Consider the following 27,816-nt stretch of genomic DNA (forward strand, 5'->3'; position numbering starts at 1 on the left):
TCCAGATGGTGAGAGATGAGGTGGGAGAAGAAGCCATGTGGGGTGTTAATGTATCCCTGCACTGGGAAGCCCTTTGCTCCAGGCCGGGATTTAGGAGCCTGCCATGTCGCCCCCACACCGTCACCCCTTCTTGATTCTTTCCTCTCCTCCCCTGGGCAGGTTGTGTACGTCACTGCAACATTTCCATATGTCATGCTTCTGATCCTCCTGATCCGAGGGGTCACGTTGCCCGGGGCCTCCGAAGGCATCAAGTTCTACCTGTACCCCGACCTCTCCCGGCTCTCTGACCCACAGGTAAGAGTTGCTTGCTCAAGGCCCAGTTCCCCATCACACCTGGGAAGCCTTCTGTGGGCCTCTGCTACTAACCCAGGGGCTCACCAGCTGGCTGAGTACGTGGAATCCTGTGGACCCCTTCTCACAGCAATAATTTTCAATGCACGCATTAACATTAACAAAAAACGAATTTGTGATGTGGTAATAAAGTATGTGCTCATTTATCAATATATCAAATAACAAGATTCTGCAATAGGTCCAGTCATTTTCATGATTTCAAAGTAGTGATGATCATAAAAGACCTTTGGAGATATCTATACTGTGATATGAAAGTATCTGGAATTTCTACTGCTAACAATACTGTAATTTGTTGTCTGCCTTCATAATTGAAGAAGTGCTGAATTTCAGAGGTTAGTGACAATAAAACACATGTTTTCCTTCCACCTAAGATCTCAGATCCCTGCAGCCATGCATCTCAGCCAGAGGAACTGGGTCTGTGTTGGTGATTGATTTTTCTTATGGGTGTAGCTCACAGAAAGAAGATAATTGGTGAAGACTGGCTCCCCTGTTAGTTGTATCCAGGAAGGCATTGGCTGTTGTATATGTGTAGTGGATAGTGACTGTTTATACCTAAACTTCTCTAAGTGGGTAGTAGGGGTGTGCCTGGGGGTACATTAGACGAGAGATGAAACCAAACATCTTGCAGGCCCAGGAGTATTCAGCCTCATTACTTGTTAGAAGCTCCTGGAAACTTTCGAAAAATCCCAATTCCCAGACCAATTAAATTAAATTTTCTGGGGGTGGGTCCTAGGTATCAGGATCTTCTAAAGGTCACCAGGTAATCCCAGTGTGTATGTCAGATAATGTGCTCAAAGACATTTGATGGATGTGGAGACATCCATTTTTTTTTAAACTGAAGTGTACTTGACATATAATGTTACATTAGTTTCAGGTGTACAACACAGGGATTCACCATTTTTATACATTATGAGTTGATCACCATGATAAATCTAGCTACTGTCTGTCACCCTACAAAGTTGTTATATATTATTAACTATAGCTAATATAGTGTACCTTGTATCCCTGTGACTTATTTATTTTATAACTGGAAGTTGTACCTCTTAATTCCCTTCCCCTATTTTGACTACCCACTCCCCAGCAACCACCACATTGTTCTCTGTATCTAGGAATCTGGTTCTGTTTTGTTTTTTTCATTTTTTTTTTTTTTTTTTTTTTAGATACCACATATAAGTGAAATGCAGTATTTGTCTTTCTCTGACTTATTTCATTTAGTGTAGTACCCCAGGTCCATCCATGTTGTCACAAATGGCAAGATTTCATTCTTTTTTATGACTGAATAATATTCCATTGTGTCTCTACACCACTTCTTTATCCATTCATCTCTCCGTGGACACTTGGACTGCTTCCACAATTTGGCTATTATAAATAATGCCACGATGAACATAGAGGTACCCATATTTCTACTAAAACAAACATAGATGGATCATGCATTAGAATGTGGAATCTGTATTCATAGAAGATGAGCCTGTAAGAAATTCCAAGTGTGCAGTCTGTGGCTTCTAACCACCCCCTGTTAGGAGAAATTGGATGGGAAGGTTTATGGAGGGTGAGTTACTGTAGCTCAGCTGTACTCATTACAGTGATTAAGGTCCATGGTGGAGTGGCAATGTGTACTCATTTCTATCTCAGTTTGCTGTGCTGTGAGGGGCCCCCGAGCCTCAGGGCACCATCAGGCATCTGAGGCAGCATCCTGAATTGCATGCAGAATCCCTAGGAAGAAGGAAATGAGCTCCTGACTGTTGGCCTTGCCAATGCCAACCTATGATGGCAAAGGCTCAGTTGGAGAATCAGTTTTGGAAAACCTATTTCCAGAATCACTGGTCTGTGCATTTGTGTTAGATCCACAAATTCTTGACAGATTTCCTGTTCTTTCCTCTACTCATGGGCTTTCTTATCCTGGTCCTCAAGGTCAGGCAAGAGATTCTGAGCATCACCCAGAGTTTCCAATCCTCAATGATCATTGAAACACCTTGGAACATGTTAAAAGTGCAATTTCAGGGGTTATGGGATGGAAACTGCACATCTATATTATTAGAAAGCTGTAGAGGAGATTCTGATGATTGGAAAAGTTTGGGAAAACCCAGCCACCACCTATAACCATAGAGGCCTATCTACACATATGCACACAAACTCACACATATGTGCCACAAACTCACACCCACACACAGAACAGAAGCCTGATAGTCCACCATTCACACTGCCTGCCCACACCATCCCAGTCTCCTGCCATCTCTGTCCTCTTAGGCCTTGGCTCCCAGGCCAGCACTTACCTGCAAGGCTGTTCTGTGGAATGGCCACTTGGAATTGTGGCCAGCACATTGGGCCAGCAGTCTGGACCTGGTCTTCCTCTGGCTCTGCTGCTGATCCTGAGTGACCTTGGACAACTTCTTCTTTCTGGGCCTCAGTGTTCCCACCAATGACATGAAAAGATTGAATTCAGTCAGCAGTTTCAAAGTAGATCCAGAGAATCCTGCATTTTCTGTGAACGTGGGTTGACAAACTGCCTTACAGGCCAGATTCAGCCCTCTGCCCTTGTTTCATAAATAAAGGTTTATTGGAATGGAGCCATGTTGTTTGTGGCTGCTCGAAGGCATAACCCAGAGGCAATGTGGAGTAGATGAGACAGAAACCGTATGACCCCTTGTGTCAAGGGTTCCAAGACCCCACACATGTTGAGTGATGGACTAGAAGGGCTCAGAGGACTCAGCAGTTACACCCTTGAATGTAGTCTACTTCCATCATCAGATGAAGTCTGCAGGAATCCATGCTTAGGCTTCCCATGGTATTCTGCAGGGAGGAGACCCCCTGAACATCTTCCTTCTTGTAGTATCAAAATGCAGCAGCATGTGGGCAGTATTTCTGCCCAGAGGAGATTGCTCAGGACCTGGGTTTTTAATGAAGAAGATTGATTGATTGATTGATTGATTGATTGATTGATAAAGATTTTATTAATTTATTTGTCAGAGAGAGAGCATGCACAGGCAGGGGGAGTGGAAGGCAGAGGGAGAAACAGGCTCCTTGTAGAGCAGGAAGCCTGATGTGGTACTCAATCCCAGGACCCTGGGATCATGACCTGAGCTGAAGGCAGATGCTTAACTAACTGAGCCACCCAGGCGTCCCAATGGGGAAACTTTATTAAGTGCACAGATACTTTCTGGCCATGTGGTCAATCACACAGACCCCAGAATTCCCGACCTTCAGAAGGAAAGCAGGTGCTCACTGTAAATTGCCTTGCTTGCATAAGCAATCCAGGCAGGCTGGCACAGCAGAATTCAGTGCCCCAGACATCTGAAATGACTGTGTGACTTAGTACCAGAGGGAACATCTTTTTTTTTTTTTTTTTAATTTTATTTTTTTTAAAGATTTTATTTATTTATTTGACAGAGAGATCACAAGTAGGCAGAGAGTCAGGCAGAGAGAGAGAGAGAGAGAGAGAGAGTGAGAAGCAGGCTCCCCACTGAGCAAAGAGCCCAATGCGGGGCTTGATCCCAGGACACTGAGATCATGACCTGAGCCGAAGGCAGCAGCTTAATCCACTGAGCCACCCAGGCGCCCCCAGTGGGAACATCTTACCTAAGTTCCCAGACACCAGTCAAGAGCCATTCCTGCCAGCAGGCCCTTTTGGACAACAATGTCACGCTGACTGTGGTAACTCTTTCCTGAACCCCTGCAAAACCTAAAATATTTACTATTTGGCCTTTCCTAGGAAAAGTTACTAATCTTGAGCTGCAGTTACTACAGATGCCTATAAGGGGAGAGTTGATGACCTCTGATCTGCACACACACACCCCCATTCCATCCATGTTGCTCTCTACCTCTGCTGCCATCAAGCCTGGTCCAAACACCACAATCTCCCACTTGACAGGAGCTTCCTAACTGGTCTTCCAGAAAAATCTTTTGACCCTTGTAGGCCACTCTCATGCAGCAGCAGAGTGACCTTTCCGAAATATAAATATGACAGATACCTTTTTGCTTAAATCCCTTCTGGGATTTCCTGTGGTCTTTGGAATAAGATCCAAAGGGAAGGACCTCCAAGGGCTTCCTTGAACTGTGTTCTTGCTTCATCCCTCCTCCCTCCCCACCTTTCTTAGTTCATCCCAGATATTGGCCTTCTTTCTGCCTTGGGACCTTTGCACATGCTGTCTCTCTGTTGGGAACACTCCCTCTTTCTTCCCCAGATCCCCCTTCCCCACCTTGCCTCATAGCCACTCAGTTTAAACATCACGTTTTCAGGCAAGTCTTTCCCAACTGCCAACCATTCACCCTCAAGGACTTCTACTTGTTTTCCAAAGCATTTACCATATGTACAATGGAATATTTATATATATACATACATATATGCCTGTATTACACGTATGATTCACTTGAAACCCATGCATTTGCTTAGCAGATACTTACTAAGTGCCTACTCTGTATCAGAGATTATTATAGGTATCAGGGATGTAGTAGTAGACAGCGGACAAAACAATGACGTTTATATGCTAGTCGAGGAAGAAGGCAGAAAACAGAAGTAAAAATAAAATATGCAGTCCATTAAATGGTGACAAGACCCATGGAGACCAAGTATGGAATGTCAAGGGGAGAGCTTGAAAGAGAGCTGCAGTTTCCAGCATGGTGGCCAGGGTGGACCTCCCAGAGAAGACAGCTTGGAAGCAAGCACTGTATCTGCCTTGTCCACCACTGTGTCTCCAGTACCAGTGCCTGGTACATAATAGGTGCTCAGTAAATATTTGATGAATGACTATAAGAGCCAAAGCTATTTTGATTTTTGAAGGAAAGTTCTATTGTTTTAGCTAACATTCTAAAAACCTCCAGCTCACCAGATCTGAGTTATGTTTTTGATCCTCCGTCACTGATGGCAAGGAAATGTGTATGTTTGTGTGTGTGTGTGTGTGTGCACCCCAAAATCAACATGAGAGTTAACCCTGTGGGGCAGAGGTAAGGATAGTGTCTGCAAGACAGAAGGTTGACAAAACTCCACGTAGCTGGTGTTTTTTGGAAGCTGGGGTATGTTGCGGGATGGGCCCAACACGGCTGAAAAAGGAGGAGGGAGCAGCCCTGAACCTGCTTTCTGTCTGCTCCAGGGGGCTGAAAGGTTAGTGGTGGGATGTATGGGACCCCTGACTGTGGAGGGATCTTGACACCTCTTCAGACTTTCGAGGCTAGCATATCACATAGATTTATCTCAGTGTGCAGAGGGAAGGCGGCCTGTGGGTGGGTCAGTAGAACCACAGATCCAGGTCAGAGAGGCTGAGCTACTTGCCTGTTGCCACACAGCAGCTCAGTGGTCCAATTAGGACTTAGAGCCCAGGGTTCCTGGGTTTGGGGCAAGAGAATACTAAATGAAGGAAGGTGATGTCTGAAGAAGAAAACAGCAGATCCACACGCCCCAGTTCCAAGCATTCTCATTTGTGCATGCCCCAGGCCATGGTTTCCAACAGGAAGGCCCTGGTTTCAATTCCCACTCTCCTGTTACTGGTGGTGGGGCCACTAGCAAGTCTCCTCCCCTCTCCGGTGCCAAGTCCGCCTTCCCTACAATGAGGCTTATAGGTTGTATTTCTTGTGCCATCAGATGCCTGGGAAGGTGAAGTACAATGACCCAGTCAGTGGAGGACTGTTTTTTTTTCTTTTTATTATAGTTATATATTTATTTTCATGTGCATTAGAAAGAACAAAAAAACAAAAACCTGGGATATCAGTCAACCACATCGAAACCGTGACTTCATAGTTATTATTGCTAGAATGAAGCTGTATCTATGTACACTTACACACACATGCATATACATACTTGTATGTGATAAGGAGCCAGATTCATTGGCAAGCATCTATTCCATAAATACTAGAATGCGCATGGACGTGGCAAAACCAGTACCAGGGGAAGATGGTGGGCTGCAGTTGGGGGCAGAGCCAGGGCTGGAGAATCATCTTGCAGTAGTGTTAGGTCTTCAGGTAGCCGCGTGGTCCTGCTCAAAACAATGGAGGCATGACTCAAAATTAGAGAAAGTAGGTCAGGAGAGCTGTCGGCTGGAAATCCTTAATCAGGAGATCAGAAAAAGGCTCAGTCTCTTGGTAGTTAATCTCCTTTTATCAGGTAGTATCTCCTTTGTTTTTTTTTTTTTTTTAAGATTTTATTTATTTATTTGACAGAGATCACAAGTAGGCAGAGAGGCAGGCAGAGAGAGAGGGAGGAGGAAGCAGGCTCCCCGCGGAGCAGAGAGCCCAATGTGGGGCTCAATCCCAGGACCCTGGGATCATGACCCGAGCCGAAGGCAGAGGCTTAACCCACTGAGCCACCCGGCGCCCCTCCTTTGTTTTTTTGAGTAATGATCCTGACTTAGTTTCCCATTTGCCCTTCAGACTGCACCAGGAAGAAAAGTTCCCAGGGAGGTCTAGGGGTTTGGATTGTCGAGGGGTGTGAACAGCCTTGTTTCTTGGGGTTGATCTAGAAGTCACAGTGTTCAGGCTTCCTGCAGCTACCAGGGACAAAAGGGTTGATGGCGGAGCTATGAAACGGTCTCTTGTGGGTAAACACATAGGAAGGAGAGGGGATGGAGGAGGTGAGCCCCAGGGACTGGGGCTGGTCAGAGGGGCCGCTGCCAGAGACGGTCAGGTCTCCGGCCTCAGAGCCCCATCAGTTCCCTGCACTGCTCTAGCCATTCCCAGATGTGTGTGTGTTGGTGGGGGGGTGGTGGGGGTGGTGGTGGTGTTGCTCTTAGGTGGACTGAGGACCAGCAGAGGTAAAATGAGCACTTCCTGGGAGTCTTCTCTAGGCTGCCAACTCCAAGAGGACAGGGATCACGACCAGGATCCTGTGTACCACTCACCTATTTCCAGAGCCCAGCAACGCTGTTACTTAGTGCATCCCACAGATATTTGCTGCATGTCTACTATGTCACATATTTGGTACATAGAAAGAATAAGACCCTCTCCCCTTGTCCCCAAAGAGCCCACAGTCTGGAGGAAGAGGAAAGAGCCTCACTAGTCCTTGACTGGGTTGGTTTCCATCCATATAAGGAAGACAGTTGGAGGCGATCAGAGCTTCTCATCCTTCCTTTGATCTGTTGAGAAGAACATGCGCCTTGTTCTTGGTGATGGTCCTCATGCCAAAGCATGTGAATAAGTCATGCCTTTTAAATACCGAGGAAGATCTAAAGTAGCTACATCCATGCCATCCCTTTCCCTCTTTTGCTTCTCAGGAGCGTCTGTGGGCAGAGGCTTCACGGGAGGGCTGACCACTGGTGCCCCAGGCACTGGATGGAACCCCCACTTGCCTTCTCTGTCCTGCTGCTGGAAGGGCCAGCCCTGTCCCAGCGATCCGGTAATAGCTGTGAAGCCTGCCTGTTATCATCAGAGCTTTACTTCTCTGGAAATACAGTTGGGGTTTTTTGAAGTCTTGGTGCCTGTGCACATTAGCTGGGTAGGACAGGTAATAACCCACAGAAGGAAAATAACATTTGGGGTACCTCTGCCCCATAGGACACTCTTGCTCCCTGCAGCCCACATCCCAGCCAGAGTGACAAGGATGTGGGGCCTTTCTGTGACACAGGATCTGCATGAATTCCAGCCCTGGCCTCCAGCTCCCTATCCCTGCTGCTTACAAGGGGTTCAGACATGCCTGTTTGCAATGTCATTTACATTTCTAAAGGAACACAGGGCTCCTGACTGGTGCAGCACTCTGGACCTCAGCTCCCTGGGGTGTTAGACAAGGGAAAAATCCTTTCAAGGGGTGTCCCTGGCCCCTCTGGGCTTGCGTGGCATTCTGCAGGAAGACTGATGAAGTGTTGATCTGGATAGGCACATGCATTCACAGAGGCTCCCTCCTTCTGTCTCCCCAGCCATTGAGACAAGAGAATTCCAAAAAGCAGGTAAAGAGAGCTCAGCTGTGGGGAGCCGGGGAGCCAAGAACACCTTCCTCATGGAGTAACTATGAGGTCTAGAGAGAGAGTCGTGGAAGTTGTTTTAAGGTGTAAAGGTAGTCCTAGCATGTCCTGCAGTCGGTCATAAGCTCTCTAGAGACAGGATTTGTAGTGCAATGGAATCTAGTTTCCAGGAAAGGAAATTGAGTCACTCTGTTGCCATTGGCCAGCTTTGTGTCCTTCAGGCTGTTTTCCCTTTACCTTTCAGGACTCAGGGTTCTCACCTGTCCATTGGGGTAAGAATACCCACCACAGGGGTGCCTGGGTGGCTCAGTGGGTTAAAGCCTCTGCCTTCGGCTCAGGTCATGATCTCAGGGTCCTGGGATCGAGCCCCACATTGGGCTTTCTGCTCCGCAGGAAGCCTGCTTCCTCCTCTCTCTCTGCCTGCCTCTCTGCCTAGTTGTGATTTCTGTCAAATAAATAAAATATTTAAAAAAAAAAAAAAAAAAAGAATACCTACCACACAGTGAAATAAGTGAAGTAAGTGTGCACATGGTTACAAGAGCACTTCTGGTTTTCATTTTCGGTGCCCAGCCCAGGGTCTGGCATACAGTAGGTCTCTGGGGACACTGGTGGTGTTCTTCATTTGCCTCTATGTCACTGGCTCTGGGCAGGATGAGTAGGAGCCCCACAGCCCAAGGGGGAGGCTTTGAACTCGGAACCAAGTGCCTTTATTGTGAATCCAGTAAATTAAGTTTCTCATCAAGAACTTGAAGCAACCCAGCAGCTTGCCTTCTTTGTCCTCTGGCAGTTTGCATTCTGTGGTCTCTTATAACTTTCTAAACATCTATTTGTCTTCACTGTCAGCCCTATGTTCTCTCTGAAGTGTGGAGTGCTTCCACTCCCATTTTTTTTCCCCTCAAATTTTTATTTTCTGTCTTTTCAGTCTTTGGGGAATGGAGGGGCTTTTGCAGGAAATCACATTTTCCTTGCCCCAGATTCCTGCCGTTCTCACTCTTCATTGTGTTTCAAGTGTGTGTTTTCAGGGCAAGAACAGAAAGGCCTGTCACAGATCCAAATCCTGGGGTCTGCTTTCCCAGGGTGTGCACACATTCTCCAAGTCAGTCTCTTCTATGCAGGGAACTGGAGTCTGTGGCTAAGGTGTCCAGGTTCTGAAGGTGGGGTAGAAGGATGTCCAAACAGTGAGAGCATCTCAGAACACTAGAAATCTACTCCAGCTACCCACCACACAAGAACAAATCAGGGAAAATAAGACCTTCATTTAAAAGCTTACCTGATGAACCTAATGGATGTGCCCATGGAATTGCTGCCACCTGGTGGCAGTGTACTCTGGTTCTAAATAGATCCAAGGAAAAATGGGTTCTTGGCTATTGAACTTTGAAACCAAAATGTAAATATTGACATTGACTTACAGATGTTGGAAACATTTTTGAAAATATTGCAAACCTCACTGAACATGAGGGCTATTCCTTGAGACTGAAAATCGATCAAGGTTTCCTTTTGGTATATTTGATTCTGGGTTAGAGTCCCTGTTCTACTAGCATTTATTGTTGTCTCCTCAGTACCAGGTACTGGGGATACAGAATCAGATGACACGATTCTTGTCTTCAAAAAGATGACAGTTTCTTGGGAGGCACACATAATTAAGTCAGCGATAAAAGTGTGAAGGGAGTTACTGGGGTTGGAATTCATCTGACACGGGTGTTCTCCTTCCAGTCACCAGGTGAACTCAAGAATGAGGGACACATTACTGATCTAACTCACACACTGAGAAGTAGTGAACATTTCCTCTTTTCTTAACTGCTTGAAATTCCTTAAGAGTTGCTACTCTGTGGAATCAGAATTCCGATATACTCCAAGGAGATTCTGTGTATCACTGGGGCTCCTCATTAAATCCTTTCAGTCACAGGTTTACTCAAAGGGAGGTTTTATGAATTTTAGTTCTGAACTGTTTCAGCAGCCCCTTATTAATCTATAGTCTCAGTGGTTGAAGAACTGCTTCACTGCACAACTGGTACATGTGAGAGTAGTGATTCTAGTTATTGTTTCTCTTAAGGCTGATTCTCTGACAGATGATGTGCTTCACAAACTCACCATTTAATTAATCCTATTCACTGAATCAGCAAATTCTTACTGAAAATTATTGTTTTCTAGACTCAGGCACTAAGTCCTATATATAAGTACCTTAAATTCTTCGGATCTGAAGAGAGGACCTGAGGTTCTATTACCCTAAGAAAGATTCTCTCTTACAGGTCATGAGAGTTTTAAAAACCTTTTTCCTAAGGGTTTTTCAGATGAGGGGACTGAGGGTCCAAGAGGTTAAATCACTTGTCTTCTGCTGGCAGAGATAGTACTTGAACCTAGGTGACTCTGACTTGGTCATGTAAAGGATACACTCCTAAAACTCTTTGTCTTATCTGATTTTTCTGGCCTTGCTCTTACTCTGCAGCCCTGGGCTGCCCATCTTGGCTCTGGCATCTTTGAGCATCTCAGACCTACAGGACTACTTAACAAGAATCCTAGAATCTAGCATCAGGTGGGTTTAGTGCCCACCCAGTGCAGGAATCCAGTCCGTAGTAACCAGATCAGTTTCTGATTGCCCCCCCCCGTCAAGGAAACCTTTCACCTCCACTTTGGAACAACTGTCCAGCTCACCTGGTTCCCAATGTTGAGACAGTCACTTATTCTTGCATTTGCTTGTTCTCTCTTGATTCATCTGCCACAATTTGTGCCCCACTTTGAGAGTATCTACCAGGGTTGAACATACTAATTCAAGTGCATCTCAGACAACTAAGACACAAACCAGCCTCCTCTGGGCTAATAGAATAGCCTCCAAGTGGACTCCCTGCCCCTTACCAGTATTCCCTTCCTCACCCTGCAGACTGAGGGAGCTTTGAAAAAGGAATCCTGGCTTATGTAACTTCCTGGCATTTTTCTTTAAGTGTGTTGTGTTTTAATTCCTTGAGTGTGTTTATAATAGCTACTCTAAAGTCTTTGTTAAATCTCACATCTCTTTTCCTTAGTGAATCAATCATATCTTCTTGTTTTTGTGCATGCCTGGTAGTTTTTGATTGAATACTGTGGATTGTAGTTGAATATTGCGGATACTATATTATAGATGCTCTGGATTCTGTTATCTTCCTCTGAAGAGTGTTGGTTTTATTTGAATAGGTTATTTCAATTACTGGCTGACACCTTAAACTTCTGTAGACTCAACTTTGTGTTTTCTTAGTACAGATATGTGGAAATCTCAAGCTGTTTCTTAAGACCCTCTAACTAGTGGGACTTAGGTTCTAAACTCTTTGTCCTCTGTACAGTTTGTCAGGGCTCTGCTTTAGGCCTTGTTAGGATGGGTCTAAAGTAGTTATCTGTAATTCTTACTCTAGAGCACTGGTTCTCAACCCGGGAAAGTTTGCTTCCCAGGAGACATTTGGCAATATTTGAAACAGTGTTAATTGTCACTGCTGTGTGTGCTACTGGCATCTGGTGAAAAGAGGCCAGGGATGCTGCTAAATATCATCCACTACATAGGACAGTCCCTGCAACAAAAAATTATGGGGCTCAAAATATCCATAATGCCATGGTGGAGAAACCTTGCCTGGAGGCATTGTCCTTGCTCCTCAGTGGAGGTTGTTCTGTGTCTCAGCCAGATGCCAAGGATGAATACTTGGTGCTGGCCAGATCTGTCCACTTTTATAGGCAGGATCTCCAGTCTCCCAGCCCTGTTCTTCCATCCCCCTACTCCCTGTCCAGCCTCTAGTGTCTCTGTTCCACTCTCAACCTGTAGTAGCCTATTTGGCCTTGGATGGGCTCACCCTGGACCTTTATAGCTCAGCTGTCAACCACAGCCTCACAGGAGACCTCCACATGGACTTCTGGGGCCCTGCTCTATACAGGTCCCCCTTTCTGGTGCCCAACACTATAGATTATAACTGTGTCAGCTGTCCCACACTCTGGCCCAGCCTCCTTGGCCCGGAGAGACTATGTGTTCTACTGGGACTCTAGCCCTCTGTGCTGGGGTGAAGAAATTGTTCCCAGGTGGAATGCTGGGCAAAACCCCTGTGGAATTTCCCATCTCTTAGGAATACCAGCCCTGACCAGCATGTTATTCAATGCCTGAAACAGTTGCCTCTGCTATTTTGTCTGCTTTGATGGTTGCTTATGGAGGAGGACTAGTCTAATACCAGTCACTCAGTCATGACCGGAAGCAGAGGTCTGACTTTTCTGCTTACAGTCCCCCCGGCAGCTTCCCCTTGCACAAGGATTAACATCCAAACTGTTCACCGTGGCACCTTTGTGGCCTTGTTCCATCTCCCACATGGCCCTGGGCATTCTAGGCTCTTTCCTACCACAGACCCTGCTTATGTGGATTAGTGTTCTCTCAGATATTCCCATGGCCTGCTCCTTCTTGCCCTGCAAATCTCAGCTCCAAAGTCAGGTCACCTCTGGCCGCCCGAGCTCAGACATCCCCCACTAAACCCCATGACTTTCACCAAACCCCTGTTTTCTTTTATTCATGGGGCTAATGGCTCTCTGACGCAGTCTCATGTGTTGGTTGATGTGTTCACTGTTGACCTCCCCCTGTTAGTATGTAGCTCCATGTAACCATGCACCATGGATTCCCCTGCCCCTGTTGCACACAGCCTGGTGCATATGAGTCCCCCAGTCAATACTGGACTGGTGGGTGGGTGAATGCCATATGGTGGTTCAGATAAAGGACCACACATGGTCAGGAGAACAAAATTATTCCCAATTACACATCCTTTAGAGACTTTGTGAAACATATAGCCTTTGATTGGATCCCTGAAGGATGGGGAAGAGAAGGCTGTTTGGAGGTAAACAAAGACCAGACATAGGAAAGTCTGCATATGCAAAGTGAATGGTCAGTAACTCAGTGTGGCTATAGGACAGGTTTTGTTGCAGGAAATCATAAGAAATAAGATTGAGACAGTAGACTGAGGCCCCATCACTGGAAACCTTGGGTGCTAAGTCCAAAGAGCTTAGGACTTCATTCACTGGCCAGAGGGAGCTGTTGAAAGTTTCTGGGCCCGAGGTTGGGTGGCATGTATAGAGCTGTAACGTCAGAAGACTGCTTAGACAGGAGTGGCTTAGTAGAAAAAACTTGCCAGCAGAGTATGAGAGTCAGAGCTGCGTTTGAATGCCTGCTTCTCACTCACCTCACTATGTGACCTTGAGCAGGCACTCACCCTCTCTGAGCCTCAGCTTCCTCTCTTGTAAGCCTCAACATCCAGTCTTTTACTCATCTGCTTCCCTTGTAGACATAGTAAGATTAAATGAATCAGCAACATGTAAACTTCTCTAGGGGCAGAAAAAGAGAAAGCAAATAGGATGAGTTTGGAGGTGAGGAAAGAAGTGGACACATGTGTCAAATGACCTTGATTTTGGAGTGGGTGGGCAGAGTAAAGCAAGGAGGAAGCCCATCTGCCAAGGACAGTGGGGGCTTTGTAACATCATAGGGGACACAAAAAGTGGCCCTTCCGTTGTGACCTCCCATGGGTTTATGCGCAGATGTGGTTGAAGTTAGTGCCATTGTTTGAATTCATCTGGCTACTTCCAGAAGCCCAACAGGTGCTGCAGAGGAAAGAAACATGGGCTCATTTCAAAGAGATGTCAGCAAACCCTGAAGAGGCACCTGCTTTCTGCCAGGTCTGACCATGTACTGGGATTACAAGGGGTGAGTTGGGCAGTGCTGTTGCTCTTGAGGATTTTGCATTCTCATAGGGAGAGAGGGATGTCATCAGGAGTGGCTGCAGTGGGGGCCGGAGGGGACCATGGACAGTCTTGACCCCAGCTGTACCAGCACAGAAGAGGAGTGACCATGAGCCTTTCTCCTTGGATTCTTAGGCTGTTTTTTGTTTTTGTCTTATTTAGGATTCCAGCCTTATGTTTTTTCATCCAGCAAGCATTATTGAGCACTTACTGCATACCGGGCATCGTGCTGGCTAGGGCTTTACTTTTCAAATGAATCAGCAGAGGGGCACCTGGGTGGGTCAGTGGGTTAAGCCTCTGCCTTTAGCTCAGGTCATGATCTCAGGGTCCTGGGATCAACCCCTGCATAAGACTCTGCTCGGCGGGGAGCCTGCTTCCCCCTCTCTCTCTGCCTGCCTCTCTGCCTACTTGTGATCTCTGTCAAATAAATAAATAAATAAAATCTAAAAAAAAAAAAAAAGAATCAGCAGAAATGTGCCAAATATCTACTCTTGCTGGACATTTGCTGGGCTCTATGAAATGGGGTGGGATATGAGTAGTGTTTTCTAGGACAGGGGTTTTTAATTGGGAAGGGTTTTGGCCCCCCTCCCCACAGTTGGACATAAAATTTTGTGCACTGAGCATGTTCTTTTTTAATTAATAAACTTTCTAAAAGTAGTTTTAGCTTTACAAAAAAATGAAGCAGATACAACAAAGAATTCCCATATACCTCTTCACCCGTGTTCTGCTTTCCCTTATTATTTTCATTTTATATTAGTGTGGTGCATTTGCTACAGTTGATGAGACAATCTTGAGACATTGTTATTAACCACAGTTTACATTCAGGTTCATTCTTTGTGTTGTTCACTCTGTGGGTTTTGAGAAGTGCGTAATGTATCTACCACTACAGTGTCATACAGAAGAGCTCCACAGCCCTAAACATCCCCTGTGCTCCACCCACTCTTTCTTTCCTTCCCTGAACTTCTGACAACAACTCATCTTTTTCTGTCTCCATAGCTGTGCCTTTTCCAGAATGTCATACAGCATGTAGCCTTTTCAGATTGACTTGTTTCATCTAGTAATAAACATTTTAGGTTTAGGCATGTCTTTTTGTGGCTTGACAGCTCATTTCTTTTTATCAATGAATAATATCCATTGGCAAGATGTACCATATTTGTTTATTCTTTCATTTATTGATGGATGTCCTGGGTACTTGCAAGCTGGGCAATTATGAATAAAGCTGCTAGAAACATTTGTGTGCAGGTATCTCCTTAAGCATGTTTTCCTTTAAAGGAGTCCAGCCACTCTCAACAATCGAGATCCCTGTTCTTGAGCTTTTGAACAGAGCTCTTGCATAGTATGGGGGTTATCATGGCTCATCCACTTACTCACTATAACAACCCTGGGCAAATTACTTAAGTCTCTGTGCCTTGATTGTGTGTATTTTAAATCTGTAACAAAGGTTGTTGTGAGGATTAAATGAGATAGTCCTCATTCATGATGTGTGTCACATCAAGTCCAGTGCATAGTAAATGCCCAGTAAGTGTTGGCTGTTATTTTCTCTAAGAGATGAATGTACCTTTGATTTTATTTTCTTGACCAACACTTAAAGTTTTTTCCTACATCTGTTCTGTATAAACTGATTTAACCTTCTCCTGTTGTCATAGAGTTTGCTTTAAAACCCTGTGGAAAACAGGTATGGCAAAAAGAGAAGATACACATATTAGTGGAAGCTGCTATTATGCTAGGTGTGGTGGCCAAGTTAGCTGACATTTTAAGACAATGGCCCTAAAACCATACTGCTCAAAATGTAGTCCCCAGACCACCAGAAGCATCAATGTTTTTTGACAGCTTGTTGAAAATGCAGACTTTCAGGCTCCATCCCAAACCTGCTCATCAGAGTCTGCATTTTAGCAACATCTCTCTCTGGTTTGTATACACATGAACGTTTGAGGGGCAGTGGTCCAAGAAAGTATGCAGGGCAGGCTGAGAGCTGTCAGACAAGCAATGAGGGCTGTGTGGTCCAAGGAAGGAGTGGGGCTGGGGCTGAGTGTTGGTGCTACCTACCTGCCCTGTTTTACACTCCAGAGCAGAGAGTAGGAAAGACCACTCCAGGGATTCCAGCAAAGGTGGGGAGCTACCTCTCAGGAATCATTTGGGAATAGAATGGACCCCTTCAGGAATTGCCCACCCTTTAGAATTATGCTGTCCATTACAGTAGCTGTAAGCCATATCTCACTATTTAAATTTAAAGTAATTTAAATTAAATAAAAATTAAAGTTCAGTTTCCTCAGTTTGGTTAGACAAATTTCAGGTGCTCAATAGACACAGGTGGCTAGGAGCTACCATATTGTATAGAGCAGATATAGAACATTTCTATCATTGCAGAAAATTCTATTGGACAGTAGTGCTCTGGATGAAAAATGGCCCAGGAAACAGGGACTTGGGGAGGTGGTAGTCTGGAAACTGAAACTCAAATTGCTCCAGGCACTTGGAAGTGGAGTGGTGACTCCTGGCTCTTTGAAGGAATGCTGTCAGCTTTGTGAGTTCCTTCCTGTTCCTATACCCCATAAGGGCCAGGTTATTTCCAGAAGAGTTCAGAGAATGCCCATTGAAGAATCAGGACTGGAACTGTGGCCGCTGTTGTCTTGGGCAGAAAGCACAGCAACTGGAAGGCCATCCTGTGAGGTCCTGAGAAGGTGGTGATAGCTGCTCATTCAGTGGTTCTAGCTGAGAAGAAAGGTCTTCCCCAGAACACTGTGAAAAGACAGATGATGCCGAGTTCATCAAAGTGGCTGTTGGGCAGTCTCATCCTTTTTTCTGAAGAAGAAAATGCCATAAGATACAAAATTCCCTTCAAATTCCACATCCCTCTCCATTCTTGTTATGGTTATTTACTACTTTTTAAAATTCTGCCTTGTTACTTTCTAGAGTTGATACTTGGATTTTACAATGTTTACCCATTTCTTTGCTCCCTGTTACTTTCACTCCTTTCTACTGGATTACATTTGCTTTGTACTGAAGTACATCCTTTAATATTTCTTTGAGCAAGCCCCATAGGAACTAGCTCTCATAGTCTGTTCATGTGTGAACAGATATTTATTTTACTGTCACTCTTGACTGGTAGTTTATCTTGGTATGGAATTCTAGGCTGGCAATACTAAGGTTGCAGTTTAAGCTTGGGTGCCCACTTTACAGGAACCAAGTTTGATCATATCCAAAGCCGGAAGTTCCGTGTTGAAAGTCCTGGTCTAAGGGGTAGGATTTTCTAACAACTCACTCATCATAGGACAGTCCATTTCCAGCTCCTTGCCTTTTGCAGTAAGCCCATTCAGCTTTAAGTCATGCTCAAGGGTTGTAATCTTAATTCTAGCCTTGAAAAGGAGTTTAAGCATCAGTCTTCTCTCTCTGGTTTGGATATCCCCATGGGTTGCTGAGTCTATTTCTACTCCTCCTCTTTCAGCTTTGACTTCTCTCATTCTGGTATCTGGGAGAATTTTCTATCTTTTCAAACTAGGCTGTGATTTTAAATGGCTATGTTATTTTATGTTTTCGGTATCTCCCACAAAATTATGTTTAACTCTCAGTATTTTCTTCTCTTTACCTGCTAGTCTTGGATGTGACATACTGAGTGTTCAGGTAGCACATTAAGGGAATTGGCCCTTAGTCATTTGTGCTTAATTTAGCAGCTCAGTCTTATTTGTAAAGTGGTATGTTTGTGGTGATTTCATATTTCATACTACCCATTGAATATATTTTCTGACAGTAAATCTGCTTCCAGCACATAGAGTAAGATCATATTCATCAGGATAAAAAGCCCCATGGAGCCCATTTATTTGCTATTTTAACAAGTTTGAAAGTCAATATCTAGGCTTATTTTCTTCTTTTGTGGATGAGTAGCTGAGTGCCCAAGAGAGGACATGACTTACCCAAGTCCTCAGTTAGTGGAGAACTGGACTGGAATGCAGAACCTACAGTTGAAACACCTGTCATATTTCTATCCCTTTGAGCTTTTTCCCCCATCTATGAAGTTAAGAGGTTAGACTAAACATACACTCAGCTCCTGACTGCCTAGTTTTGTGACATGGGCAGACCACTTAACCTGTCTGGGCTTCTCTCTTAATAAGCCCTACCCTTTGTACCTTGGATGACCGTCAAGAGTAACAAACATGTTGATATGTACAACAGAACCCTGAGAAACGCAAGGGTTGCAGAGAGGTGCATGTAGTTCTTATAATTAAGATGCTGTGACTGCCTCCTGCAACTCCTCCTTAGTTAGGAAGATGTCTGCTTTGCACATACAATGTGTTCTGATGATTTCTGACCCAGCACAGATTGGAGCAAGGAAAGCAAGGATCTCTTCTGTCTGTAAGCAGCAAGATGACAAGGCTTTGATACATTTTAGTTTGCTGGGATTGTGACATTTGATGTTCTTCTCTGTGAAAACTCACTGGTGTGTGAATCTCATGTTCCACTTCCCTCACTTCTCATATGCAAACCAAGCACTGGAAACCCCTGCAGGGCGAGTGCTGAGTCCTGCATAATGTTCACAAAGAGGTCAAACATATCTCCTCCTTGATGAGAGCCTTAGAGATGTTCCAAATATGAGGGGCCCGTGGTCAAAGCTCAGCCTCCAATGTTGTAAGGGCCTTGGTCCTTGCATTTCCTACCCTCCCCTCCTCCGAGAAGGCAGTGTTGCATAGTAGGGAACTCCCATGCTCAGAATCAGCTCTATCCCTGACCTTGAAAAGACATTGTCCATCCTTGTGCCACTGTTCCCTCAGGCATAAAATTAGGGTATCAGGTAAAATCACTGGTTTTCAGTCTTTTCATTACCAGTAGCCTTTTACTTTTCTTTTCTCCCTTATGACCCATTCCCATGGGCTACTTCATGCCAGTAGGAAGCTCCTATTAGCAATTGCATGTGTCTGATTAATAAAAGGTAGCAGAACCCAGGAATTATTCTTTAAAATGTCCTTTGTAAAAATGAGACCCAGAGATTTGAGATGATTTATCCGCAGTCGTGTGAATGTTTTTATGTTCTAAATCATCCACATGCCTCCAAGGTTATGCATGATAGTGCATTAAGATTTCTCCAGGCCATACAACTAAGAAAGGAGCATCAGGTGAACATCATTCTAAGCAAGTATGTGGTTAACCTTCTTGCGGGGAAATCCAAAGTATACTTGATCATTATCCAAGACTACCCTTACAGAATATAAACAAAATCTTATTCAACCAGACCTCTCCCATGGTGGGGACTTGCATATGGCCCAGCACACAGCAAGTGCTCACTAAATCCTTCTATAGAATATGGTCATCATCTCAGTACTTCATTCATGCCTGGGACAGTTGGTGCCATGATAACGGTTTATACCTCAGAATGGGCAACAGTGAAGACACAGAGTGGGAAAGAAAGAAAGGGTTCTGTTTAAGAAAGACAGGAAAATAAATAAATAAATTACAGGCATGATCTTCTTAGTGAATGCCTCAGAACCAAATGTTAAATGAATCTCTACAGTTGTACATAGATGACTGGGGACTGGGGACTACATACTTGTCCATTGCTCCTCCTCCTCCCATGAGCCCTGAAAGGTTGTTCCACCTCATCCAGAAGAGAATGGTGGCTGAAAATGAGGTTTAACAACTCAGATAAATCCATGAATTGCTGCTGGATGACTTAAGGAATTCAGAAGGGTTTTCAATCATTGAGGTGATGTCAAGGAGGAGAGAAAAGGAATCTCAGAAAAATCCACATGTTTTCGGATTGGTGGCTGACTCTGGGTTTGGCTCCTGACTGTCCCTAGAGCAGCAGAGGGATTGCCTCAATTTATCCCTCACTGATGTGATCATGCGTTAGTGGTCACAAAGCACATGTCTTCTCACTAGTACATCCCTGGGAAGCATTTCCCTCCCGAGTTTGTGGATGAGTCAGCTCAGTGAGCCCACCACTTCCCGCTGCTGACATTGGAGCTTCCCCTCTTCATCTTGTTGGTTCTGCCTGCACAGGGAGCACCCACAAATCCACCACCTAGATTCTACCATCAGTATTTTGCTGTGTCTCCTTCATCACAGACCTCTTCAAGCCTTCTATCCATCCATCCATCCATCCATCCATCCACTTAATTTATTTTTAGATACATTTCAGAGTAAGCTGCAGACATCCGCACACTTTATACCCCCTAGATACTTCAGCATTCATGTTTGATTTACTTTGGAAATGATCATTCTTGTGTTCCTTAAGCCAGTGCCCATGGAAGTTGTTAAGAGAGGCATGAGGAATGAGGTCAACCCCTCACTCATGGCAGCTTTGCCCAGAGCCAAGGCCACAGTCATGGAGCATCATTTGGGAGGAAGTGTGGTGGCAGCCTCTCAGTGCCTCCTATTAGTCCATGTGCAAGGTTAGCCATCCTTCCTGGGTTCTCTCCCTCTAAAACCTTGCTGTGGTCAGGAAGGTGGGGTCAGTCTGCAGGTGGAAGGCAGCCTGCCGTGCCACTGTGGTGACTCACTCACTCCATCACCTGGATCTGCTTTGACTCTCTGCCCTGAGCTCTCTGGGTGCCAGGGTTCCCAAGGATCTGGTGTTGTTTAAAGCTCTTACCTATTTGAATGCGCTGAGGGGAGGCATTGTGGATCAGGTGGCCTTGGGGCCATGAAGTTTTTGTTTTTGTTTTTAAGATTTTATTTATGAGAGAAAGGGTGAGAGAGAGAGAGAGAGAGAGCGAGCGAGTGCACAAGTTGGGGGAGGCAGGGAGAGAGAAGCAGACTCCCACTGAGTAGGAGCCCAATGCAGGGCTCGATCCTAGGACCTTGAGATCATGACCTTAGCTGAAGGCAGACACTTAACTGACTGAGCCACCCTGGTTGACAAGGATATAGGGAGGTAGAAGGAGAACCGTATGTGGGTGGATGTGGGCAGGTCACCACATGTCAGGCACCAAATCCATCTGGGCTTTGGGCCTGTGAGGCTGGTCATCCTGGGCACTCTCCTCTTGGTTGAGGTAGTGGCAGTCTCATGGGACAATTCAAAGGAGGGCTTTGGGATCAGACAGATCTGGGTTTTAATCTTCCACTTACTGGGTAGGTCATGAAGGACCTCCTCCACAGCCTCTCTAGGCTTCAATATCCCCATCTGTAAATGGAGAAAATCAGAGTACCTAGCTCAAAGCGTTGCTGGAGGGACTGAGATAATCGTCAGCCTTGTAGTGCCCCAGTGAAAAGAGTGAAGCATGTGAGAATTTGAGAGCCTCGTTTTCTACTGCTGAGATAATAGAAAAGAATGCACTTATCTTTTTTAGGAGCAAATGGTGTCTGCATCCCCACGTGGTACTCATGTAAACAGCTTGCATAGTTCCTCGAAGGCCCATAGGGAGATGGCAGGTTTCCCCTCTGTTCTCACTCCTGATGCTGCCCACATGTGCAATCCTAAATGAAGCCTGGGGAGCCCAGTTCCCTGGGGTTTGTCTGTGGGGCATGGGAGAGGATGCGTGAGCTTGGGAGTAGACCTGGCCCCTCCTGGGAGCACTCACCCTGGCTTAAAGAGAAGGCCAGGGCTCTGGGGCCTGTCCAGAATAGATGACTTTTCTTCTGCTTCTCCCCCTGGGACACACCTACTCAGCTTCCCAGACTCTTCAAAGACTCTTTCTCAAGCCAGAAGTAATGACCCCTCTCTGGCCCCTCAGCCCCTCCCACTGGATGCAGCATTTACTGTGAGCCAGGTACCAGTGTGTACTCTACGCACATTGTCTTGTTTTGTGTCTGGAACAAAGCCGGCACCCTGGAGCTGTTGTTCTTCCCACAATACCCATGAAGAAACTGAGGTTCAAAGAAGTGACTTCCCTGAGGTCACCCAGCAAAGCTGGCACTGAACCAGATTTGATACTGTAGACATGGGAAGGTCTGACTTCCTTTTCCCTTGTTCACTTGCTAGATTGCAAGCTTCTGAGCAGGAAATAGGGATCTGAATTGTTTGTGTATTCTCCACCCCAGCAGATACATGAAGCTCAGAAAGTGTTGTGGAGGGGATTAACTGTTTAAAGTTTCTTAGCAGCAGAAAACCTCAGTGATTTCTACCCTAACTTTCAATGCAATGCAAGAATTTCCTCACTGCATCCCCAATTACTTAGCAAAAGGGAGCTCATCCTAGGGCTGAAGCTCTCTGCCAGGGACAAAGCTTAGTTGCTGCTATGACTGTCCCCATACCCCCACCACCATGGATTCCCCCCCCCACCCCGAGGCTCTTTGGAACAGGAATTTGAGTGCTTTCCCATTCACTCTCAGAGTTCTGTTTCCCAAGGGAGTAAGTAGCATCTTCCTGCAACCTCTGTACGGCCACCACAGGCATTTTCCCAAAGTCAGAGCAGCTTCCAGCCAAACATACCGTGATGAATGAAATACCAGCTCTGTGAATCCATGGGGCCCAGGAAGGTGTGTTCCATCCCTTCTCTATGTCCTTTGCTTACCTTAGAAGCATCTTCTGGGGCAACTTCATATAGATCTTTCTTTTCCCTGACTGCTAGGCCTTTGCTGATACCATTTGCTCACTACTAGAACACCCCTCCTCTTCCTTCTGGCCTCCAGGCCAGGATAAGTGCTGAAAATCCCTTGGAAATGTCTATTTCCATGAGTGGGACATCATTCTCCTCTTCCCTTAATAAAGTCTTTCGGCTCCTGTGTTTGATTTGAAGTCTGTTCCTGGAGGGGGGCAGGAGCATAAACTCTGGGGTGTCACAGTGTCTTCCTGGGCTTTCAAGACTGGAAGGTTGAAACAGCCCAAGGAAAATGAGTCTCAACTGACCCCAAAACATATCCTTGCTCTATAAGCCTGGGGCATCAGGGCTAGAAGACCATCTTTCACAGGTTTTAGCTCGCTTACCAATTCGGACTGGTGGTAGAATTCTACCACAGCTGGACGGGGGATAAGAACATGTTGCAAATGATTAGCAATATCTGTCATGAGAGGAAGGGTTGGGGGGGGGCACGTTACCGATTAACAGTGGGTACCATGGGCAGGAATTGGAGTGGGATTGATTAACAATATCTGCCATAGGAAGGAAGAGGAGTGAAATCGATTAGCAATGTCTGCCCTGGGCAGGATTTAGAGTGTGATGTGTGTGCCCCATGTTTGTCATCTGCACTACAATCCAGTTTCCTTACAGATTAGAAGACTGAGGCTGGGAGAGAGAATTTTAGGGAGAACACACAGGACCTATCAGGGCAACCTGGGATTGGAACCAGGTGTTCTGAACCTGTCAATCTGGCGCATACTGTACTTGGTCTTGTAGCCAGGACTCTGCATGAGGCTTGAATACTCTGTTCCTGCGGTCTGGAGACACTAAGCAGCTGTGGGCTTTCAGCACATAGTTTTGAGTGTTTACCATGTGCCAGGCAGTGCGTGAAGTGCTAGGGGTGCATCAAAGAAAAAGTAAATGAAAGTCCTTGCTCTTATTGAGGCTTTGTTCTAGTTGGAGGAGACAGACAATAAGCAATGAATATAATGATGTGACTCAGTGTATTTACTTCTTTGTCTCTGGGCAGATGCAGAGGTAGCTGTCTTTACCAACTGTGGCTGTTTCCTTTTTCATGTTCCTCCCAAAGGAGTCCTTTCTCAGGACTGCAGTGTATGCGACCTCTTGGCTCTCCCACGGTGTGGGGCATCCTGGTGTGCCTTTGCTTTCCCTGGCTCCCTGCCTTGAACCAGCTCCATGATTCCTAGAGGAGAGAAGCGGTTATGGCAGGAGATGATGAGACTTCATCTTAGCTGCTTGCTCCTCTGACACAGGACAGTGAGCCACTTTGGGGCTGGGTTGGGAGCTGATGTCTGGTTTGGCCCAGAAGACCCTGGCCTTTTGCTCCCAGGGATGGGATGCAGGTTCTGCAGCCCAACCACTGATGCCAGTTCAGATTCCTCCTGCCTCAGTGGTTCTCAGCCACTTAGGATCACTTAGAAACACATGGGAGCCTGATTCTGGGTTCTGTGATGACTGAGACTGCCTCTAGCATTTAGAGAGTGGGAGCCAGTGAAGCAACGCCCCCTGCAGTGAATGGGACATTTTGCACAGTGCATTGTCCTGTCCAAAATGCCAGTTGCATTTCCCTAGAGGAACACTGTTGGCCTAAAATGCAGCCCCCCAACGGTGCATGGACAGCTGTGAGACAAGCTCAGGACAGGGGGCATGCTATCTTCAGGCCTTGCTCATGCTTTCTGGTGCTCAGAACCTCTTCTGTTTACTCATTTGGTAAAACGGGGCGCAGTTGTCCCATGGGATGGATTAAGGGGTAGACACACACGGGCCTCAGGATTCTACCTCAGAAGGCCTGGAGGTCATTGCCATCAGCCCAGTGCCAACAACCACTCATCCACTCCCTCAGCGCTCTGTGACTGGAACATGGCTGTCCAGCCTCTGGGCAGAGACCCAGCCACAGTGACCCTACTCCCTGCTCCACACAAAAGGGCCACCAGGGTTAGCCTACACACCCAGGCTACCCCCCCCCCCCCCCCCCCCCCCCCCCCCCAACCCCCCCCCGCGCCCCCCCCCCCCCCCCCCCCCCCCCCCCCCCCCCCCCCCGCCCACAGAACTGAACGGCTCCTCACCACCCACGGTGCAACCCTTCAGCCCAGTGACACTTTACTGGCAGGGCAGTTGGCAAGGCCCCAGGTGGCCCCCGGGGCCGGCTGCCCAGGGAAGTGCTTGGCTCCAGAGCCAGAGGCTGCAGAACATATTTCCAGTGGGACTTCCAAGCCAAGAGCTTCTGCCCCTTCCCACCACTGTTCCCACTGGCCCTGCCTGCTTGCCCAGCACATTAGCATTTAAATATATCCAGAGTAGACTCCCCCATAGCCCTCTCCCCACCATTGAATCCACCAGGGAGGGAGCATTTGAATCCTTCTCCCTCCCGACTCCCTTCCCGCATAATGGCCATACTGTATTCATCAGCTTCTGTATGTGGCATTAGCCGAAAGAAGGAGAGAGGGCGCCTAGCAACCCAGAGGGGGCTGAGAAAGAGGTGGGAAGGAAGTGATTTTCATGTAATTATTCACTTCTACAAAAGCCGTTGTCAGGTACACACTGGAAACACAGCTGTTGTATTATTCTCCTAACCTACTTTTAATCTTTTGAGACTCTTTACCAATATAAAAGGAGAAAAGAAAGAGCTTAACTCAGCCATTTTCTGCCGGGCCATATAAGTTATGTTTCAGCCTCAATCAAAGGGTTTGCTTACAAAAGTTGTGTTGTGTATGTGTGTTTGTGTGTCTGTGTGTGGCTGCCTGTATGAAAAGAAAATGTTAAAGAGACAAAGGGCTCTGGGTTGTGAGCCCCTGGAGGGCCACCAAGCCCTGTCCTGTCTACTCAGGTCCAAAAGCCAAATGCTGCATGTGTTGTTGGGGCTGGCAGTTTTCACATATGTTCTTGGCCTGGCATTGGGACTGTAAGGAGTCTGGGAGCGATGAGATGTTGGTTCCTTCTGCCCCTCATTGTCGTGTCCATGTTCCAGGCCCTAAAAGTAAGTGAGTCTGTGGTAGTGAAGGGTGGCTGCAGTGTTTGGTGCTGCTCAGAAATCTGATTGGTTCACCTGGCCTCAAGGGGCTGGGATGGTAGGAAAGAGGCAGGAGCTGGTTTTCGTGGTGTAGTTGAAAAGTGTTAGCCCTGAAAAGAAATGAGATTAAGGGAATCTTACCAGGTACCCCACTGTGTACCTTACACTCATAGTATCTTTCACGGATGAAGTGGTTGAAGTTCAGAGAGGTGAAGTAACTTGCCCAGGGTTGTATAGCAGTTAAGTAGACAAGCAGGTCTCCAACCTGGGTCTTCCTGATCCCAAAGCTCACACCCTTTCCTTAAGCCACAGCAAGGCTTGGAGTCAGGCATCTGACAGAAACCATCCTATTTAACTTATTCCCCCTGGACATGGTCTCCCAGAGGGCAGGCCAGGTTCCAGAGGCTCATTTGTCCCTAAGGCTAACTCCTCACACAGCAACCAGTATGTACATCTCTCCAAAGCTAGAGGGACATGTGACTTCACCTCTCTGGGCATTCGTTTTTTTATCTATAGAAAGGGAATAATCATAGCTCAACAGTGAGTCTAATACTTGCAAAGCCTTTAGAATAGCCCCTGTTGTGTTCTAGGCGCTAACAGAGATGAGCTGGGATGGTGATGGCTGGCATCGCTGTCACCACACACCTCCTCCTACTAGTGGCAGGATGGGTTGATGCTGCATTTGTCAGAGACCTCAGAGTATCAGTGGCACACCTGCCACCAACTCCAGAACACAGAGATGGATGTAGCAGGCCTGCCGACTGGCATCAGCTTTGACACTGCACAGAGGCACTGCCCCTCTACTCTGACGGATGGCTCCGTGTATAGGTCTGAAAGTACATTTCGAGGGGGCTTCTTCCTCTAGTCCATGCTGCACGAGACACCATAGAGAAGGAGACCTTCAGCTCCAGTCCCCTCTTAGGCTCCCAGGGAGGCAGCTGCATCTTTACCGAGCAAGGCCCTGGGCCCCACGGCCCTGCGACCTCAGCCTGTGTAGTCCCTGTTTGCTCCTCTCCACCAGATGTGGGGTTGCTGCTTCTCTGCATTGGTGTGTGGTCCGTCCTGCTAGAATGTGAGCCCCCTGAGGGAAGACAGTGCCTGCCACAAGGTGGATACCCAGTGCATGGTATTAGAGGGAAAAAGAAAGAAGAGGCTTTTTTTTTTCTTCCAGACTTTTGAATATTGGTATATCCTGAGGAGGTGTTGACTAAACACCTACCATTTGTTAGAGCTCATGGCTAGGTTTCTGAGCACTTCTTAGTGCCCTCCAAGAGCTAGGCACTGTGTTGAATATCTGTTGCACACACATTATCTTTTTAAGCTTTTGTGTATAAGAGAAAAAGAGGAAGATGCTAACCATATATGCCCAAGGACCTTCTCCTTGGTTCTGCCTAAGCTGGATAAGTCTTTTCTCTCTATAAGACATGAAGCTTTCACTCACAAACATCTAAGATATGAGACATTCTACATATATGGACAAGATGGGCATATGGGGAGAGAGTACGTATGCGTCTGGCCCTGCACACAGCTGTCTCTAACCTGGGCATAATCATGCCCACCTCAGGGCAGCTGTGGGTCACGGAATATAAGCAGGTGCTTTATGAACTGTAAAATGATATCCATGTGGACTGGGGCAGCCAGTACTGAGCATCTATCTTGACAAGTGTGGCTTCTAAGTGGGGGTAGGGAAGAATTTGTCCTTGTCTGTCCATCCTTCTTTGCTCTCCCTGCTTATATCATTGAGGACCTACTCTGTGCAGCGCACTGCTGGGCTTTGAGGGTCTAGTTGGGAAGGCTGATTGTACTCTAACCCATTGCTTTCTGTATCTACTGTGCACCCGGGCTCATTGGAACTGGTTGCCCTGAAAAGGATGAGGTTGACCGAAGCTAGAGGGAGGGACCACCTCTCTTCTAAAGGGGCCCTGCTCCCCTGTTCCCATGCAAATCTGTTCTCCAAACCTCTGAATGTGGACTGCCCACATTCATGCTGCCAGAACGCCCCCCATTCATTGCTGTAGAACATGGGGAGTGATCCGTTTCTTAGCTACTGACCCAGCTTCCTTAGGGTTTGTTTTGTGGAGACTATTTTCCCTTCAATTTGTGTTGAGAAAAGGAAGCTCTTTCTCCACTGAGCTGCCCCCTTTCTAGCATCCTGGGAGATGCTGGTCAACGGGGTTCAGTTGCCTGGTCTTCCTTTCATTGAGGTGGGGTTGTCTTTGTCTTTGAATGGACAGCTACAGAGCTGTTTAAATCCTAGCTGAGACTCCAGGCCTACTCAGCACACCGGGAGGCCCCAGCTTTTCTCTGTAAAACATGGAGCCAAGGTGTTATGTGTTCA

At 46.5% G+C, this 27,816-nt stretch overlaps 1 protein-coding gene across 1 annotated transcript in view; it reads left to right on the plus strand.

The window, feature by feature from the left end:
- The window catches only part of LOC111144092 (sodium- and chloride-dependent GABA transporter 3), a 125,333-nt gene that overhangs the window by 59,700 nt on the left and 37,817 nt on the right, over positions 1-27,816 (plus strand). The window contains exon 6 of the mRNA XM_022498202.1: positions 160-294. Within this exon, the coding sequence (XP_022353910.1) occupies positions 160-294 (135 nt within the window). The remainder of the gene's footprint in view (positions 1-159; positions 295-27,816) is intronic.

This window comes from Enhydra lutris, unplaced genomic scaffold (genome assembly GCF_002288905.1).
Source record: "Enhydra lutris kenyoni isolate GAN:26980312 unplaced genomic scaffold, ASM228890v2 scaffoldscaffold10, whole genome shotgun sequence".
NCBI lineage: Eukaryota > Metazoa > Chordata > Mammalia > Carnivora > Mustelidae > Enhydra > Enhydra lutris.